Source organism: Pezoporus occidentalis, unplaced genomic scaffold (genome assembly GCF_034315485.1).
Source record: "Pezoporus occidentalis ecotype Australia unplaced genomic scaffold, CSIRO_AGI_Poc_V1 ctg170, whole genome shotgun sequence".
NCBI lineage: Eukaryota > Metazoa > Chordata > Aves > Psittaciformes > Psittacidae > Pezoporus > Pezoporus occidentalis.
In genome coordinates this window covers 592,519-613,157 of record NW_026913532.1, presented here as the reverse complement: position 1 = coordinate 613,157, position 20,639 = coordinate 592,519, and the positions used below count along the sequence as shown (strand labels likewise).

At 40.0% G+C, this 20,639-nt stretch overlaps 1 protein-coding gene across 8 annotated transcripts in view; it reads right to left on the bottom strand.

The window, feature by feature from the left end:
* SSBP2 (single stranded DNA binding protein 2) overlaps positions 1–20,639 on the bottom strand; it is a 185,094-nt gene that overhangs the window by 145,403 nt on the left and 19,052 nt on the right. For 7 of the 8 annotated variants that reach the window (XM_062613882.1, XM_062613887.1, XM_062613884.1 and 4 more), the window contains exon 2: positions 2,099–2,171. The exons of the other annotated variant lie outside the window; for it this stretch is intronic. In XM_062613882.1, the coding sequence (XP_062469866.1) occupies positions 2,099–2,171 (73 nt within the window). The remainder of the gene's footprint in view (positions 1–2,098; positions 2,172–20,639) is intronic. 8 annotated transcript variants of the gene reach the window in all.

The following is a 20,639-nucleotide window of genomic DNA, read 5'->3' as shown; positions in this document are numbered from 1 at the left end:
GGGGCTTAGCTGTCCACTTGGGTTAAACCACAACAGTCCTTGTGGCACCAAAAAGGACAGTAATGGTTTAACCCCAGATAGCAACTAAGCACCATACAGCCACTCAGTCAATTTTTTTCTTGTATTAAGATGAAACCCCTCCCTGTGCAACCTGTACCCACTACTCCTTGTCTTCTCCAGAGAAAGCCTCTGTCTTCTTTGTAGCCACCCTTTAAGTACTGAAACACTATGATGAGGTCTTCCCTGAGCCTTGTATTTCCCAGGGAGAAAAGACCTAACTCCTTCAGTCTTTCCTCATAGGGCAGATTCTCCCTTTAACTTGTGGATCAGTCGTACAAAATTTAAACTAGTTACAGAGCACTACAAAAATACAGGACTGCTTAGGACTACCATGTCCAAGTTAGGGTTAGGTTTTTAGTCTTTGTCATTTATACATACATAGGTACCACTGCCTGCTATATAGCTCAGACAATTTATGTATGCTTACTGCTTTTACACCCCAACATTCAGTTTTAGAGTTACTCTGAACTATTTAATCTTCTTCTACTACTTGTCGCTTTAACTTCTGCATTTTAGTTTAGTTTCTCCAAATTGCACTAGTACACAGTTTTCTCAACTAGAACCTGTCCACCCATATGCAGTTTTTTCCAGGGTTCTCTGTATCAGTGATTACAACCATTCATAAGTATTGCCAGCATAGTATTTACCCTTCTGCACTGCTAAGGAATGAGGTAAATAAACTCACAGCTTCGTGTGAAATCTGACATCTCATACCAACTCTATTATTTGTCCCTGAGCAGTGTTCACCATCTTTTCGCTACTATCGGTCTTAATTTGAAAGATTTTTTATATTCTTATATTCAGAATTCAGACCTGAGAGTATAACTGAACACTGAGTTACTTTCAGAAGCTAAGTTTCTAAGCCCTGTACTGAATGTTTTCTAGAAACCAAATGTCACACCGGTTATACTTCTGCCAACTGCTTATTTTGCAAATATATCCTAAAAACAAAATGAGCAAAATGAATATTGCATAGTGTTTTATTTAAAAATGACAGCTGTTTTGGGAAAGCCAAGATTATACTTCCCATTATTTTCTCTCTTATTTTTCCATTGCTTTACCAAAGAGGAAAAGCTACTGTCAAAAACATACTTTACCATAAACTGATATCACCACAATTCTACCCCTTTTCCTTATCTCTGCTATGTGAATTCTTTATAAACATCACAAACAATGACCTGGGTTCTCATCCTCCCCTCTCCCACCTCCAAAATGTCATCACCAGCACAGTAATTTCATTAGCTTTTGGAGAAGTATCAGCTGAAGCAGCGAATACTCCTAGTGAAACATCTTGCCTATTTTTCTTCACTTCTGCTATCAAACTATTTTTTATTAGCTTAAAGGTTCTCATCAAATAAACATTAAAACCAGTAATAAATTCAAAAGACCTCAATATGTTTGGTGTACAATATTTCTGTATCTCAGATTAAGTGTAAAATGCTAAGGAGACATAATTTACTTCAATCTTCAAAAGAGGCATACAGAGTCTTTGAAAGACTGTGAGAAACAGTAACTATTGTGTGAAGGTGAAAATTCCATTAGCAGTTTAAAGTCTAAGAAACAGGACCTAAATGGTTGCACTCATAATTGATTTGCCAGATGAAAAGAAGTGTTGGGAAGCATAGTAAGAATACACAGAGAGCTCAGCAGTGCTAAAGAGAATGAGAACTTCATGTGTGTAACAACAGGTTGTAAAGTACACAATCATTGTATAACTTGGAAGGGTACATAATTCACAATGAGGTATCAACAATAAGGTTATAAAAAAATAGCACTGTTGACGCGGTCTCTAGCATGCACATTTATTACAAAAAATAGATTAATCTGTGTTAGCAAATCGTAGAACAGGGATAACAAATCACAGCAAAAATACTTATGCAAAGGTGTGTTAAATGACAAAGCGGCTACCACTGAACCAGAAACCTACGCTGATCAACATAAAGGTTGTCAGTGCTCCTTATTCTAGACCCATGTACATTTAGTTCACTCGCACACACTGAAAAGTTGTGTAAGAAAAAAAAAGCATGGGGAAACATACCTCTGATAAAAATGTCTGGGCTGATTTCTGTGCTCCTACATGGAGCAGATACTCATATACATACAGTGCTAATCTGGAAAATAAATAAAAAGGACAATATTTAGTATTGTGCATTTGTTTGCTCCTCTTCTTTAGAAAAAAGTTGCACTCTATTACCTTTCACAAACCACTGCATAGTGAACATGTCAAATCTATTACCTATACCAGAATTTTTAAACTAGGCATGTAGGTCAGTGCAAGCAGAGGCGTTTAAATAGTAGTTAATATTAACCCCCCAAATTACTTAATGTCAACATTTTTAATTGTATTTGGACAAGTGCCCAGTGAGCTAACAACGACCTACTGCTGCTCTGTATTTGCCCACTCCATGGTGTGCTTACTGTAAATACATTCGTACAGAAACATGGATCATTTTTCCAGATGATATTTTTTCACATGCGGAATGGGTCAAGCCTTTAGCACACTTGAACAATAGCCTGTGTTTATTCAAAGAACATGCAAACTTATGGCTGCATCAGTGACAGTAATCCCATCTACGGCATGCAGTACAACCACATCCCTTGAGATTTTTAGATTAATTCAGACTTGTGCATCTAGGAGCTTGGATCACAACACAGCTACAAAAAAAAAAATAGCTTCAAAGGAGCATCCAAAAAAAATTATATTCAGCATAACCTAGGCACATCTTCAACTAAGTCCAAAGAGGCAGCATTAGGATCTCACTGCAGAAAGAGGACTCCCTTCCTGAATGATTCCCCACCAGAACTTGAGCTGGGAAGCCCTGTTCAACAGCCAAATAACAGGGAAGCAATAACAACAGCCAATTTATATAGGCTATGGAGGCTAGATTTGAATTAGAAAACTGAAGAAGTAAGGATTCCTATTCCTCAGCTGACACCCCAGGGAGGATCCAGTCTGTCTATATGTTTCAAGTCTTTTAAAATGAAATCTTGTTTTAAAAGAATGATTTAATAATGCTTTGGAATTGTCCATGAAACATTTCTGTTTGTGAAAACAAGATAAAAAAGTCAGTCTGTGAGTCTTTCAAATTTGGTAGCTGAACTGTTTTTAAGAAGTAAAATATATTTTCATGCACTCTCTGATACCCTGCTATTATTATTTAAAATGTTTTACTATTCATATTCAAAAATATGTAGCTTAACTAAACAAAGTAGAGAGGTAGAGAACCTATTTTCCTGTTACTGTTCAAAACGTTATGCAGTATTAGATGTGGTAACTGTCATCATGGCACTGACAGAGTAGCAATTACAGCAGTAACTTATTATGTCTGAAATTTTAAAACCTAGGACAGGCATTCCACAGAAGATTGCATGTACATTTCACTGTACATGCCATACACACACTACTTTACTCTCTCTCTGACGTAAAAATGTTTTCGCCCACAGATTGAAAGAAAAAATTACATTCAAATGTGTGACTGGTTTTAGTTTGAACTTTAAGAAGGGTCTTATCCCTTTTTAATTCCAGTATTTTACAAAAGAGTTATGAGTTTGCATTGTGCCGTATCAACAGATGTAAAGTTCAGAGTGCTAAGCCAAAAACACTTGGTTCTTCTAAAAAAGCACCACACAATCTAGTGCTCAACTCTGAAGCAGCTCGACAAGGACACAGTGATGTCTCTATAAGTAGTGTGGAGAGGGGATCACATATAATAGCCTCTCATCCCAAAAGCATAACTGCATCCGTCAAACAAAGTCACATCTTGTTGATTTAAGTGTTCCCAGTTCAACTGGCATTCAATTTTTAAACAATAAATAGTTGTAGACAAAACCTAAGACCTAAGAAAGATGTAAAAGGCAGAGAGGAAGGTCTTTTCCTCAGCAGCCAAGATGACTTGGATACCAGGTATGCTTCAAAGCATTTCATTTGTCTTCTGAGATTCCGGTTTTGGTTCTTACCAAAACATGAAACCTGCAGTCCAGATAAAAGAATCTGTGTGATCATATACTTTCTACCCCACAAAGGAAAGTGAAACAGCTCAAAACCACTGCATTGCAGGTGCACCACCTTCACATATCTGCCATCTGCTGAAAGCTTTAGCAAATACTGCACCAGCATACCCAAACTGACAGCACAACAGCGAGGCAAATTTGAGAGTCTCTCAGGACTCCTGGAGTCTACCAGCCAACACAGTGCAGACAGCGGTGCTCCAGCACAAGTCAACATTGCTACCCTGTGATCACCTCTGCTGGTCAAAGAAATTTCAAGAAATTTCAACACTGAAAAAAGACATTCCCAAAACTCTGAATTGTACACATGTAATGTGCTAATTAACCAGTTATAACCTCTCCAATTCTTTAACATGCATTATTGCATCTTGGTCTAAACATACCAGCAGTGAAATGAAGTGGTGTAACAACTGTGTCTATTAAGCATGGGGGTAAATATGTCGTATTTCAGGTGAATTAAGTATTCCAGGTTTTAGGCTTCCAAGTGAATCCCCTTATAGTAAATCAAGAGCTGGACCATGCTGGCAAGGGGACTACCTGGCTCCTGTGACAGGAAAGCCAGGACCGCCTTCCACAAACGGATGTGAATCAGAAGGCACAACACAAAATGACCTGATTGGGTCTTATCAGATCTAAATCACTGGCCCATACCTGGTTATTATGCTCTCAGGAAGCCTTTACAGAAGTATAACAACATTATAGCTTCATTCAGAAATAAATACATTTACCACAGAGATCAAAAGAAAGATACTAATGCCTCACTGTGTTACTTGCAGCAAAAGGATCAATGCAAACTGATGCTCTGAGGAAAGACAACAAAGAAACCTCAAAAAGATGCAACACTGTGTTACAAAAGGAGGATTACCAGATACATGAACGTTACCTACAGCATAAAATAAAAATTAGGGAACAGTCCAAGTGTGTATATTTAACAAAGGAATAAACTGTTTAACATCTCAGCAGAAGACTAAGAGAATAATTGTGAGACGGTCTTCAAAACTAAAGGACATGCATGTGAAGTGGCATTTTAAAACTGCTAAACTGGCGTGAGAAACTGTGAAAAAGCTGCAAGGAGACATATGTTAAATTTTCACATTTGCATACTTGTTGACATCCCATGAGTAATGTGAGGAAAAAATATTTCCAATCAATTTATGACAACACTGCAGTAATTTTTGTTAGAAGATATGCCACAGGCCAGAGTTCCCCCACCCTGCCAAGACAATTAGAACATACATTCTTCTATGCCCCAGTGATATATTTACTCTATAAAAAAAAAAAAATAAATAGAGGTACTGTCTAGCTCTTTTGCTATCCTGGTGAATTTTGTCTCATGATTCCGTTCTAATCAGACACAACATTCATACACCCTGCAAGTGCATACTGAACAAGAAAGAGAAGAATCTTTGAAGTGCTCCTAGTCAAACAGTTATTAGCAGAAAATAACTAGTAATCACTCTAACTGTGCTGTGAATATAACCTTCTTAACACTTTAAGGTGGGAAGATGCAATTAGCTTACTGAGAACTTACAAACAAAGCCCTACAGAACTATCTTCATTGATAAAAAGTAAGCAGAGTAAACTCCCCCAATTCCAAGTCAAAACATCAAAACAATGTCTAGCTTTCCATAAAAGGCAGTGAAAACCTGAAAGCACCAGGAACATGTTCTACTTTACTGCTTTTGGTATATAATTTAGGTGCTCTGAGCCACACTCCTCACAGGGCCCTGCAAGCTTCACTGGCTGTATGCAAGGTACTCAACCAACAGTGCAGACAAACATATGCTATGGAAGAAGGGCTCAAGTTATTATCACAAAGTCATTTAGGAAATAATTTTTCCCTAAAACATAGAACAGTAGCATCTTTGATTCATTCTGTAAAAAGACCTGTACTGAGAAATTTCATCACAGAGTCAGTTTATCATAGACTTTCATAGAATTATCATAGAATTTCATAGAATTATCATTTTTCATAGACTCATACTGTGATTTGGGTTGTAACGGACTTAACTGGGACATGGTGCACTCAATCCCACTTCCCAACAAAGATGTCGAACAGTATCAGTCCCAACAACAATCCCTGAGGGACACCACTCTTCACTGATCTCTACTTGGACATCAAGCTGTTGACCACACCACTTTGAGTGCAACCATCCAGCTAATTCCTTTATCCACTGAGTGTTCCAAATGTCAAATCTATGCCTCTCCGGTTTAGAGACAAGGATGTTGTGTGTGACAGTGTAAAATGCCTTGCATGAGTCCAGGTATATTTCTAAGGAGACAACAAAAGGAGAATGGCCACATTTTCCCATGAAGTTCAAAAGCTGGGCTTAGGAGAGTAAGGAATTGCAAGAACTCAGCTTCTGCTTTCTCTTAAAAGCTGCCCTGTAAACCTGCCAGGAGCAGGCAATTATGACACACAGTTTCATGCGCTGAGGGAAACTGCAGTTGCTTTCATTGTTTTATTTGCCACATGCCATAACTAAAAAAGTACGTGCTTTAATTGAGCATACAGCGGCATATAACCATTATCCTGCAAGTTATGAAATTGATGCAATAGAATTAAGAGCTTGCAGCCCCTCAGCTCTCACACTGTGTCAAAGTACAGTTTGGGTACTGTACCTGCCTTCTGCAGCACCCAGTCAGCTCATCACTGTGACAAGCAACTACTGCCTCTTTGCCACAAAATCTATGACAGTGAACAACAGAGATGTCCTTAGATGCTACCATCTCCTCCACCAGATATTATGCTGTAAACATCTGAGGCTGGATGTAAAAAAAAAAAAAAAAAGAAGGAGAAAAATTACTTTTTCCAGGAATGTTCCAGATTGAAGCATCACCAAGACAGATCTAGCATTTTAGGATTGTTAATACACCATTTTTTAAAACTGTTCATGTATGGGAAGTTCTGCATATGACACACCATCTATTTAACTTTTGTGTTTTTTTAAACTGTAATTAGAAAGCACAGTGAGAACTAGTAACTCAATATCAATACAAAATTTTTAGTTTGTGCAAAAAAGAAAATATCTTAGACATTCTTCCTTGTGTTTCAGGAGACTTGCAGTATTCCAAAATCAGTACTCTGACCTACACAGAGAAACAGCTTATTTCCTTTTTTTTTTTTTGTTTTTTCCTCCAGAGAGGTATGTAGATCTAATTACAAATCCACAAAGTCCTAAGAATCTCACTTATTTAATATCCAAAATATAAACATCATTCTCTGAAATAAGAGAACGTAGTACTGGATCCATATTTTAAATATAAGACAACAGTAAAAGCCATCTCAAATCTGGAGTTTCCTGAGCAAATTTTCTGGAATCCATCAATCCAGTACTTTAAAAACTGCCCTGAAGCTCTTGGTGGTGAGCTGGTTTTGGAAAGTTTCAACTTACAATAGCAAACTTCTCTTTTTTTAAAGAAAGTTGTGTGTTTCTAACAGTTATCTTTCTCCCCTGTTTGATCATACTGACAGTCACTTTCCTCTCTCTCTCGCTTTACTTAGATATAAAAATATACTGGCATACAAATAAGGGTTTTTTCCACTTCAAAACATGATCTTTGTTAATGTTAATGCTCTGTATGCTATTAACAACATGATCAGTTTTCTTAGAAACACCTGGGTATTAAATGGAACTCAAACACTGTTCTGAGAAACACTGTATCCTAAAGGAGATACTCGATGCTTTTGTTGGGCTGAGAGCACTTGCCTTTCCTGAGAGCTCCTATCATACCCTCGTGAACACAGGCAGCATGAAAGTGGATGTATTCAACATGGTTCATATCCACTTATTTCTATTTCTTCCTCTCTCTGTAGGCAGAAGACATTTTCCTCATATCCATCAAAATATCTGGGGTTTATACCCAGTGCTATAACGAACGGTGGTCTCAGTGCCTTGTATTAGGCTTATAGTACTTTCTGAATATGCCAATCCTTCTCATTTATTTCAGCTTTACAGATGGTGGAAGCTTTCTCCTACCATGATACTGGGCAGGTAGACTCACCACTAGTCTCTCTTTCACTTGACTGCTTGCAAGATGTCCTGAAAATACACCTTATTACGTCTGATCACCCTCCCCTTGATTGTATACTCCTTATACCCCTACTTAATACGTACTCCCTTCAACTGTCAAAATCAGTTGTACCCTAGTAAATGCCCTTTTACTCTAACAGCATTAGAAATAACAGCAGAGCTTTTTTTCAGTTTACCCATACACTTTCAACATACAAATTCTTTCTGCATCCTAATTTCACATGCTTTTAGTACTTAACCTCCTGTAGACTGCCAAGCGCCAGCATAATGATTTTCAGCAACATGTTAATTTGTGCATCAGTATAAAACTAAACATCAAATACATATCTGGTATCCATTGATCTTTTGGAAAAGATCAGAGATACACGCTGTGGTGGTGTCTGCAATCTCTCCCACGAGCACTTAGTTGCATGGTTTTACATATTCTCATCTGCTAGGGATCTCCTGGCTCGTGCCAAGATGTCACACTGCATAGTGTTCCTCACTTTACTTTCATCTGACTCTGGCTAAATAACATATTCATTTTTGTTTCAGGTCTCAGCTTGCAGAAATTACTACAGATCTGAAGTACTGCAAAACTGAAACACTTTTCTGTAGACTCCACCCCAAATGGGATAACTTTCACTGATTTCCGAACACTTCATCAAAAGGTGGATTTTCTTGATAACTCTAAGGTTTCAAGTAAAAATCTTTGTCCTTTTTTTACCTGTATTTTGCACGTCTTCCTCCAAAATGTTTCCAGTAGTAGAATTTCACAGGCTTCCTCCTCTATGGTTAAGAAAGAAGTAAGGCTTAGGCACCTGGAAGTTTATCTGCATTTTTCCAGCCGTATTTGCTCGTGTAACAAAATAATGTACCCTCCTGCAAACATAGGTCTCTTGGTACACTAGAGGTGCAACATTATTCCCACAGTATTCCTCTGTGAAAGCTGCTGAACATCTCAAGTTTGTCAGCAGCTACAATCCTCAGAAATAACACTACCTTACTTTTGTTTGCTAATGACAGATGCAAATGGAGAGCAGAACATGCTGAAATTAATCTACTTTGTATTTTCAGTGTTCATGGAGCTTCCTAGTGCTCTGTGACACCAATCTGCTCAGGTCCCACTTTTACCTCTACTGAACAGATTGTGTTTCCGTAGCCTCCTCTCCTACCTTCTTGCCTTCACAAGAGGCTAATGCTAATCACCAGCCTATAAAACTAAACCATTTAGATGTATTGTTCCTGAAGTCACACTGCAGACAGCTCTTTTCTCTCTATATGGGTTGAAAGACCTTGTCCTTGTGCCCTGTTCCTGGTGGTCAGGAAGTAGAGGCTGACTCCAAAATAGCCTGACTGATGCTGATAGAAATTTTGTGTCATCAGGGATAAGTCTGCTGTAGCAGAGGAAGCAAGACAAGCTCTTTGGGTGCTCTGGCGCCTGGAGGCCATAGGCAGCAAAAGCTTTTATCATGTAATTCCAGGGCTGCGCAAGCTGAAGCCAGCCTGCTACTCATGCAGTCTTTGCCCTTTTTGCTTCTCCTCATGGTGGGCAAACTATTTCACTGAAATAGCCACATTCCTTGCCATACAACAGAAAACAAGGCTGAGTTCATTCAATCGCCTACTGACACTGAGGACCAAAAAAATCCTCTTTTCACTATGGGTAAAACTTACTTATGGCTACAAGTTACTCCTAGGGAGATGCCCACTGAACACAGGAAGAAAATTTCCTACAGTGAGAGCAACCAGACACTGGAATAATCTCCGCAGGGAAGTGGTGGGTTCTCCAACACTGGACACTTAAGATTGGCTGGACAGGGTGCTGGGCCACCCGTTCTGGTCATCCTTTGCCAAGAACAATTGGACCAGATGAGCCTTGAGGTCCTTTCAGCCTGGAATTCTAGTATTGTAGGATTCACCACTGTTTCTTCTTCCCTTCCCAGCTAAGGGACTAGAAAATTAACACAGCCAAAAAAAAAAAAAAAAGTGAACAGTTTTCTGCTCGATGACTGCTGTGAATCAGCCTGCCAAGGGCTAGAGAAGCCACAAAAGACCAGGAAGAAGCAGGGGTGCTCATTTGGGCATTCCTGGACTGATAGCACAGGCTTGCCAGCACCATCAATTCCTCTTGCTGGCTAGAATCTCAAACTTGGCATTTTATGAAACCACAGTATTCTCAGGTAAACTCTGTGCAGTATACATACTATTCAACTTGTAACTATAAAATAAGCTAAATGACAGCTTACAAATTGTGACAAAACCTATTTTGAAGTGTAAACTGAGACTTTTATGAGTTTGCACCTCTTCCTGATAACACCTCTGATAACCTTGGTTTTCCCTGCTGTTTTCAATGGGATAGTAATAGGTTTTTACATGCTGTATTTTCCCCTAGTATATAGTTTGCTACAGTTAGAGAGTTTAATGCATCCTACTCTGGCAGTAAGCAGAGCTAATTCCATAAAGCTATCCTAAGGAGAGTCAACAGTGGAGAGCAAAGCACAGGCGCAGTCCTGAGCAAACTTTAAAGGACTTTTGACAAGGGCCTGTAGGGACAGGACAAGGGGGAATGGCTTTAATCTGACAGAGGGGAGACTGAGATAAGATCTTCCCTGTGAGGGTGGTGAGGCCCTGGCACAGGTTGCTGAGAGACGCTGTGGCAGCCCCATCCATGGCAGTTTTCAAGGCCAGGTTGGACGGGGCTTGGAGCAACCTGGTCTAGTGGAAGGTGCCCCTGCCCATGGCAGGGGGTTGGAACTGGATGAGCTTTAAGGTCCCTTCTAACACAAACCAGTCTGGGATTCTATGGTTCTGTGACACAAAGATACTCACTCTGATAATCTCTGCCCAGCTAATCTCTGGAGTGAGTTAGCTTGCTGCTGGAAACTTTATCCTGAATACACACTGGAGAAAGGCTTCCCAAAAAGCTAAGGGCTGAATACTCTTCAGATCCGTCTCATGTTTAACAGAGATAAACTGAAACAGAGAAAAAGATGGACTATACCGGAAATGAACTAAATCAATCATTTACCATTGACAAAAAAACGACTGGGAAAGGGTATGAAGAGCCACTTCTCCCGTAACGGGAAGAGAATGGTATCTCTGTCATTAATTTAGTATTATGTGAAATGTATCTGCAAAAGCTTCCCTCCTTTAAAGAAAAGATCAGAAACAGACCTCACAGGAAAGAGCACACATATACATAAATCTGTACTAAATGCAAGATCTGCATCAGCAGCTGGTTGCACTAAAACCAAAAATAAACAAAATATAACTGTCTGTTTAAATACAGAAATTAATTTTCATTAGGAGTGCAATTCTTTCACTCCCAACCTGACTCAAAATGAGATTTTACTCTAATCTTTAAATTAAGTTATAATACCCTACTTTTATCTTCCAAAGTACCAATGCTTGACTTGGTCAAAAACATATTAATTAGTTTTTTAAATTTCCTTTTATTGGTATGTTACAAGAAGACAGCTTGTCAGCACAGCACCAGGCATTCACAGCTCTGGATTTCACTGTCACCTCAAAAAGACAACCGTGCTTCACCCCTCCCTCAGCAGGGTTTTACTAGAAGGTTGGAGTCAAGTCCTGGAAATACATTTAGCATTAAATACATTTATAAATCTGTATTAAGTAAATTAAATGTTTAATATGCATTTTAACAAAGGATGATTTTGGTTATGGATTTTAGTGCAGCAGTTACACAAAACGCTGTCTTTAACACTTTCTATTGGTGTGCTTACTGACATATATAATACACACTCTTCATGCCTATAACCTATTTAATAACAGACATTAATTATTTATTAGCCCTCTTTAAAGAATTTATAAATGTAACCTTAGTATAAAGCACAACTTGACTGGCCTTTACTTCCACAATAAAAGTGTTTTAACTGCTGCATTAAGAAGTCAACCCTACTTAGAATGAACTCAACAGTAATACACATTACGCGTATATAAATACAACCAAAGAGTCTATCATCTCAAAATCCAGTAATGCACAGCGGACTTCCCAAAAATTTATGTGAGTTGGTTACAATGCCACTCTAAGTGAAACTAGAATCATGTTTAGGTACAATAAAAGAAGCTTTTTATACCTCTGTCATTCAACCACCACGTAAATTTAGTTTTTCACCTAACTACCCATTTTTGTGAGCACAGGAGGTGCTACCCAGGCAGGCTGAACTGATACCCCATCACCAATAAACCAAAGGCAAACTTTAATACCGAAGTCCCAGCAATAGCTCATCCATACGCTAAATCCTCCTGAAAACCCTACTCCCCTGTACATGCTGTTTCAGGTAGGCAGCCAAGATGGCCATTTTTGCAACTCGCATACATCTCCACTATCCCCACACCGGACTATGACCAGCTTTTGTTTCCCTCCATACTATTCAAGATGTCGTTCCTTCCTTCTCTGGGTAACTTGCCATTGACACAAATAATCTCCAGAGCCAGCAGCTCAGCAGGAGGGTGCTCCCATGCAGATAACGCAGATAACTGTGAATGCTGAAAAGCCAGCAGGACCAATCTCCTACTCTGATAAGGTTGGAGAGCATTAGAAGTACTCTTCTAAATGAGATCATCTCAGCTGAGGCTGCCTAGGATCTTTTGCATGCTCAACAGGAAGTGAAAATTTTAGGAAAAGTGTATGTTTTGCCACTCATTTTAAATACAGATTTTGGAAATAGTACTATGTGTTAAATGAGTGTTAATCTTCACTTTTAGAGTAGCTGACATTCTATATAATTTTAGTATTAAAATCAGCTATTAGTTTTAACATGTATAAGGCTTTCTGTGACTCCTCCTGGCACTGCACTGGCTTGTTTTTACTATAAATGTTGCTCTTGTCACATGAGAACTGCATTGAATTTAAAGCAAATACTCACAGCACAGCAAAATGCAAGAGATGTTCGTGAGGGCAAGACACAAGGAGCAACACTTCCCTAAGTTTTCCAGTCTGCTGTTTGCACCTCCCTTCCCTGGGATTTTCCTCCAACTCAGTAAATGAGTAATGAACTCCAGCTTTCCAACAGTGCTGAAACTCATGTCATCTTTTTGATTAAACTCAGGATTTTCCTTCTAAAAGACATCCTCTCCAAACACTGCCAGGAGATCAAATATGACCTAAGCAAATTGATGGAACATCAAACCCAAGTTATCAGTGGCACTACAGACACCACTTGTGTTGCCCACCTTTGAATGCATGTTCTGTAGGAGAACAACAACCAACTGTAAGAACACATTAAAACACCAAACAACCCAGATATGAGGAAGAACACCGCATGGCCTCTTAACTCCTTGCTCCCAGCAGTCTGGATTCATTCAGGACAGAGGCACTGCACCAGGGGAAAATCAAATACAAAAACAAAGGCTCACAGTGTAAAATTAATTCATGAAGCTCAAAATTATTCACCTGTTTTAAGTCAATGAGAAAATATAAATCAAAGCTGCTCTTCATACATTTGAAAAATGCCTGTCTTATATAATAAAGTGTTCTTTACAGACCTAAATTATGCCTTCTATGTGCCACCTCAACACAAAAGTACAAACAGAAAAAAATTAGTTCTTGCCCATATGAAGTTCACAGGGAAGTTGACAAAGGAACTGCTACATAATTTGAATAAAAAAGAAGTCTGAAGTTCATAATAAGAGACTAACTATTGCTTCGTAAGATATGTGAGGAAAAATGAAAACAGCGCAAACATGACACAATACCCATGTACCAGGTAAAGGAAAATGTAAGGAAAGTATTGACACTCAGAAATTAACACAGGATGACACACATCTGTGTGGCATCTGACATCCTTGGGCCAAGACAACCTAAACTGGGTGCTGTAGGTACTGGGTGGGAGTTTGAAGACCAGCTATTGTGGTTACAGCAGCAGGAAGGACACAGCAGTAACATGATGGTGCAAGGAACTTCATCAACACCTACCAACATCTTGTCTCCTTCTACAGAGGCAAACCCAGCAGATGTAGGCATGCAGAGCACACTGGTGTATCCGCGGACAATCATACTTTTACAGGTGATGTAATTTTTCTATTGCTTGGTCAACAAGGCAGTTCCCTGTGGAATTTGGAGGGATTAAAGAGGTCTTCAGCACCTTTCAGGGTAATGAATACAACTTCACAGCACTCATTTATGCAGCAGTCTAGACCTTTGAAGAGCAGTAGCTGGAGATATGCAGTACTGATTAGCTTTGAAAATGTCCTTACACTATAATACAACACTCATGTATCAGGAAAAAGATGCATATATGGAAGTAATAACTAACAAGCAAACCTAAGATAAAGATCTGTCAAGTCCAGCATGAAACTCAAGACAACCTCAGCAAGATCAGCATAGTTAAAAGCTGCTTGTTATTTTGTAATGTGTTCCCTTCACGGTGATTGTGACCTAAATAAAGTCCTTGCTTTTTAGAAGATGTCTACATTACAGTTCCTCACTGCTCTGACTCTCCAAGAGCTCAAGCCTTGCTGTGATCATCACAGTAAAAGGCAGAGGGACTGCAACCTAAACTCCAGGGCCCCAAAGAAAGTAATAGAGGCCCAACGCCTAAAACGATGTGCCCTGAAAAGAGTGTTCAGGGACAGCATGAGACAGGTAAGTCCATAACTGCATTCATTGAGAAACTGCAACAGATGGAGAGATGCACTTGGGAACACATTTACCTCTACAGCCTTTTCTGTCAGATTGCATTCTCTCTTCATCCCTAGAAATGTGGAAAGGGGGAAAAGGGGAAAAGCTGGAAGTTTGCAAGTCCTGCTAGGATGAAAGTAAAAAAAGTCTGTGGCCCTGTGGAGCCTGCATTTGTAGAACATTTTTAATGGGAATCCTGCAATTTCCCTAACTCACCCTACAATAGCCACAGAACAGAAAGATAACTCTTAATAAAAGATTTTTCTTCCAAAGTAGCTTGTTACTGGCATCAGCTATTAGATTGGATTTAAGCCCCATGGGAGTTCTGGGACTTGATGGTGAGTAAAGTCTGACTGTGCCCCTTCCACCTTCTGAGCATTCTATTACCCAGACCTCCTTACAATCACAAAAAAGGATTAAAACCATCCTGTTTTACCAACCAGATCTGCTATGTCCAACAAAGCAAAGAAAGGATCTCCTCACAAAGCCCATACCACAAAACCCCCATCTCTGTACACAGTCAGTGAAGACCCTGCTGGTGCACAGAAAGATAATCCTAGCTGTTATCAGCAGGATCATGTGTTGCACTGTAGTTTTGGAGGAGTACAATTTGTCCCATGCTAGCTAACTGGTGCATGGTACAGAACAGCTGCTCTTCTAGAGGTACAAGAGACTGCTCTGGCTACATGGAAAGCAGATCCTAAAAATGAGTGATTCCTACCCATATTCCTAAAAGTCAGTCCCAGGACAGCACCCTGTCTGTGTCTTGGGAGCAGCTGCTTGCAGTAGAACACAATGCAGTTGACTTCCAGACTGCATCCCCCCAGTCCAAATCGTCATGTTCCACTCTACCCTTACACCCTGCCCAACTTCAAGGCATTAAGACCACGTTCCCCCACCCCCCAAAAAAAGGGCAACTCACAGGACAGCCTGGCTTAATTTCCCTTCTGGACCTACCGTGGACAACAGGGATGTGCTACTTCATGAGCACTGGGTGTAGGGCCCCTTTTTTTTAGCAGAAAGGGGGTTTCTGTGTTTAGCATTCACACAAAGCACATTCAATACCTTCTGGTGGTTTTGCTGTGTTTTGCTCCAATTTTTATCATAGAATAATTTGGGTTGGAAGGGGCCTTAAAGCTCATCCAGTTCCAACCCCCTGCCATGGGCAGGGACACCTTCCACTAGACCAGGTTGCTCCAAGCTCCCTCCAGCCTGGCCTTGAACACTGCCAGGGATGGGGCAGCCACAGCTTCTCTGGGCAACCTGTGCCAGGGCCTCACCACCCTCACTCACAGGGAAGAACTTCTGCCGAAGAGCTCATTTCAGTCTCCCCTCTGGCAGGTTAAAGCCATTCCTCCTTGTCCCGTCCCTACAAAAGGCCCTTGTCCAAAGCCCCTCTCCAGGTTTCTTGTAGCCCCTTCAGGCACTGGCAGCTGCTCTAAGGTCTCCCCTTAAGGAGCCTTCTCTTCTCCAGGCTGAACCAGCCCAGCTCTCTCAGCCTGTCTCCAGAGCAGAGCTGCTCCAGCCCTCACAGCGTCTCCATGGCCTCCTCTGGACTCACTCCAACAGCTCCACGTCCCTCTTGTGTTGTTGCCCCAGAGCTGGATGCAGGACTGCAGGGGGTGTCTTCCCAGAGCACAGCAGAGGGGGAGAACCCCCTCCCTAGACCTGCAGCTCACGCTCCAGGAATGCAGCCCAGGACAAGGGGTGGTTCTGGGCTCAAGAGCACACTGAAGCTGGGTCATGGGGAGCTTCTCATCACCCAACACCTCCAAGTCCTTCTCCCTAGGGTTGCTCTATCCAGTCTCCACCCAGCCTGTGTTTGTGTTTGGGATATCTTTCATGCACCCCATTGCCAAATAGTACCAAAGCCAGAGGACCTGCTCCATCCAAGGCCAGAGGACCTGCTCCATCCATACATCTTTCTGCCCCCCCCACTGCTGCAGGTGGCTTCACGTTTGCACTCTGGCAGCCCTGGGTTTCATCCCTGTTTCCATGCTTCCTTATCCCCCATTACAGGTTTTAGACAAGCTGGACATTTTCTTATGACTACTCAAGAACAGGTTTAGTCAGCACAGCAGCTGCAATATTCCCCAAGAAACCAAACCTTACACTTCATATATTTAATTTTCAACACAATAACAAAAAAAAAAACTCAGAATCATTGTAATCTTCTCATTTCATTGGGAGAACCACTTATTAAAAGAGAGAAAACTGTTTTCTCTGGACCTCTCTATTTTAGTAATCTTACCTATTGACTTCAAGAAAAATAAGCCATTGTTTGTGAAAATCTCACATCAAATTCAAGAGGCAGGCAATGTCTGCCACTCTTTTGAGTTCAATCATACCTCTACAATAATAATTTCATTAAATCATTCAAATATTATTTTCATTTTATCTGGAAGCAAAACACAAGAGGTAACGATTTCAGATTAAGCAATAGACAACATTACTGAAGTAATTATAAGGGAATGCAAAAGGTAAAGGTTATATAGAGCCTGAAATTTCTCATCATTTACTTCAGACCAGGATGACCTTTCCTGTTGTTTGGAAACTTCTAAGGGTTTGGTTTGGTTGGGTTCTTTTTTTCACTCAAAGCGTGCAAAAGAACTGTCTTTAAAACAGAAAAAAAAAAAAAAAAAAAAGACAAAAATATATTACCGACCACTTCTCATTTCAAGATGTGTCAAGTCTTTTCCCCAAAAAATGTTGAAGAAGTATGACGTTTTTGTTTCAGAAAGTTACTAACCTCTGTTAAGAAGCCTGATATATCTGCTTTGTTCACATCTGTGGTGTTTAATACACAGCATCAATGCACAGATGACGTGTAAAACTTAGGTGGGTTTGAACATAAAGTAGATGTTAACATGCTGAAGTGGTATCACCACCCTCAACCTAACACACAGAACAAACCACCACACCAAATCCAACCTACCAAAACTAAAAAGCCCATAACTGAATTCTCAAACTAGTTTTTGTCATTTCAATCTCAAACGTTAGCATTCAGTACACTATCTTAAACAGAGAACAGGTTCCCCTAATCTTCTGTCCCAGGTATTTAATTCTAAGAACAACTTTGCAGAGCCAACTAGCAGGCCTTTAGGCTGTTGCTTTTCTCTTTCACATGCTTTTCTTTTTCACATGCATTCTATCACATTTGCAGATAAGAAGGGAAGAATAGCCCCCCTAAGGTGCTTTTTACACTTCATTAAAGGTGAACAATGCACAGAAAGAAGTGCAGGCAAACATCAGGACTAACAATTCCAGCCCAGTAAGGTGGAATTGAAGATTAGCAGGAGGTACTTGGCAAGGACTGGTTTTACAAAGCATTCAAGCGCCCCCAGACTTCAGTTCACCTTGACCTGCTTGGTAGCAGGGTGGGTGATGATCTCCCATTTATTCTACATGGGCTGATGGATGAGACTGATGCTTGAATGTGACCGTGCATTTTACATAAATGCATTCACATAGAGGAAAAAACAGATCTCTTTTATCTATGCAAAAACTCTGCTGTTTTTCCTGGTGGCCAAGTTGCTATAGAGCTCTTTTTTGTTGTGCAGGAAAGCAAAGCTTCATTCCTGCTCTAGTTATTTCATTCCCCAGGGCTGCCATGAACACAACAAATGAAATCACATGGATGGTGATCTTGTCAGATCTCATAAGCAAAAAAGCAAGCGTTGGCCTGGTCATTATTAGAATAGGAGATTTCAAATATAAGCTTGAAACAAAGACTATGAAATTATTTGTACACCGAGCTGAAGTCACTCAGTGCAGCTTCTCTCTAACAATCTTACTTTCCTCCAAGTATTTTACTGTGTTGATTTCATGTTCAACAAGGACCATTGGAAAAACAAGTTGTACAAATAGCAAAAATAATGAGCCAGCTGCTCAGTTTGTTTAGAGTCCCTTCAACTCATGTAACAGTTTAAAGTAAGTTGTACAGGAAATTCAGCCAGCAAAATACAAATTAAAAAACCCAAACACCTTACTAGGCCTGGATTCACAAAGAAAAAAAAGTCAAGAAACTTCCAACCAGGATGCCAACAGTGTGATTGTATTAGCCTGTGACATAGCAATTAAAAGTAATGAAGTTTTGACTGTTCTCACAAAGTGTTAAGAAGATGAAGATTAGCATTTAGCTAACCGGGCTGTCCATCTGAAAAACCTAACATAGACCAGACAACATACTTGGTGTGGTAGTGCTCCTCCACAGATTCTCAACATCATGAGTCACCTTGGAGCACAGAGACTGACAGTGCAAAACAACAGCAACTTACCTAAAATTACAGCATAGATTGTGCGAAAAAGCACAAAAATCATTTGATATTTAGTGGTACAACACAGAACCTCTTCTTTAAAAGGCCCCAAAACTTACAGTTTGAGAATGACAGGTTTACAAAATATTACACTTACCAAGAAAAATATCTCTACAATCCACAAAAAACCCTGGTGCACATCTATTAAATTGCAACCACACAGAGATTTGTCTGAGGAGGGAGTGGTGACTGCCTAATACCAGGGAGGACCAGGGGAGTTAGGATTAAACAAATATTAAAAACAAAACAAACAAACAACAACAAAAAAACCCCAAACCACTACTATTTTATGTGCCAGATTTAAACTTTAAGCTTTGCAGATGACTACTGGAAGGCTCCAGGTCCCTAAAGGAATAGTTGGGTGGTGAAGAGTTGCTCTAATGGGTGTGTAGAGCTGCTGTATTCTTGCCAACACAAACTTGTATCCAGCTGGTCCCTATTAATAGACACATCCTGGTGGTTACTGGCAGCCCTCAAGCAGCTCTAACTTGTGGCATAAACCGGTCTGGCAGCCAGAGGACTCAAGACAAAGACTCTGCATAGACGGCACGAAGTCATTTCCCCACTCTGCAGAACTGCATCAGATAGCTAAGTGCACAGGAGATAAGTGCACAGGAGTAGTGCAATGTAATACACTCCCATATAGAAATAAACATCTTGGAAGGGGGATCATAAGAAAAAGGTAGTGTGGACAATTTATAACCAACATTAAGTGCCATTTAACTCTGATTTTAAACTGAGAATAATTTCTACCATCTGCCCCTTTCACTCCCACCTCCCCAGTTCTACAGAGACACCTCTGGAGTGTTTGCTGGAATCATGGCAGTTCACTGAGGCATACTACAGATTCATGGAATGGGCGGGGTTGGAAGGGACCTTAACCTTAAAGCTCATCTAGTTCCAACCCACCTGCACAGGCAGGGACACCTCCCACTAGACCAGGTTGCTCAAAGCTCCATTCAAATCTATGTATAACCAGTATGTTCTACAATAACAACTATATTCTCTGAGAAATTTGGAGGAATCATTTGCCTAAAGAAGGTGTTCCAATGACCTAAACAGAATTACTATTCAGACAAATTATTGTTTTCAATACACAGAAACAGTCCTGCCAAAAAAACAGGAAGATAGCGTTTAATCTTTAGTCTGAAACTTTGTTAGAAACAGGGAAAAGAACTGATGATCTTAGGATCTGTGAGATTATGGTTAAACAGGTTAAAGAGGTTCTTCAAGGCAAAAGGTCAATGTGAAGTTTTAATATTTTCTTTCACTCACTCATGTAAATATTAATGTAAATTTCCTGGAAGGGTAAGGCTATTCATAAACTTGAAAATGCTGCATATACAAGATGTGCCAGCAAGTTCAATATTTGGAATAGCCATCAGACTGTAAGCCCAGGAAATCAATAAAACATTACCATTACATAACATTACATTAACATAACAAAACCGTAACATTAGTAACATGACAGAGGATTCTGCTGCTTAAAAGATACTTGTAAAAAACAGGAACAAACAGAACTGCAGAAACTTTCTATTTCATAGTACAAGTTGCTATTTTGCTATTTGCTGCTCCTTTTAGTTTATGTACTTC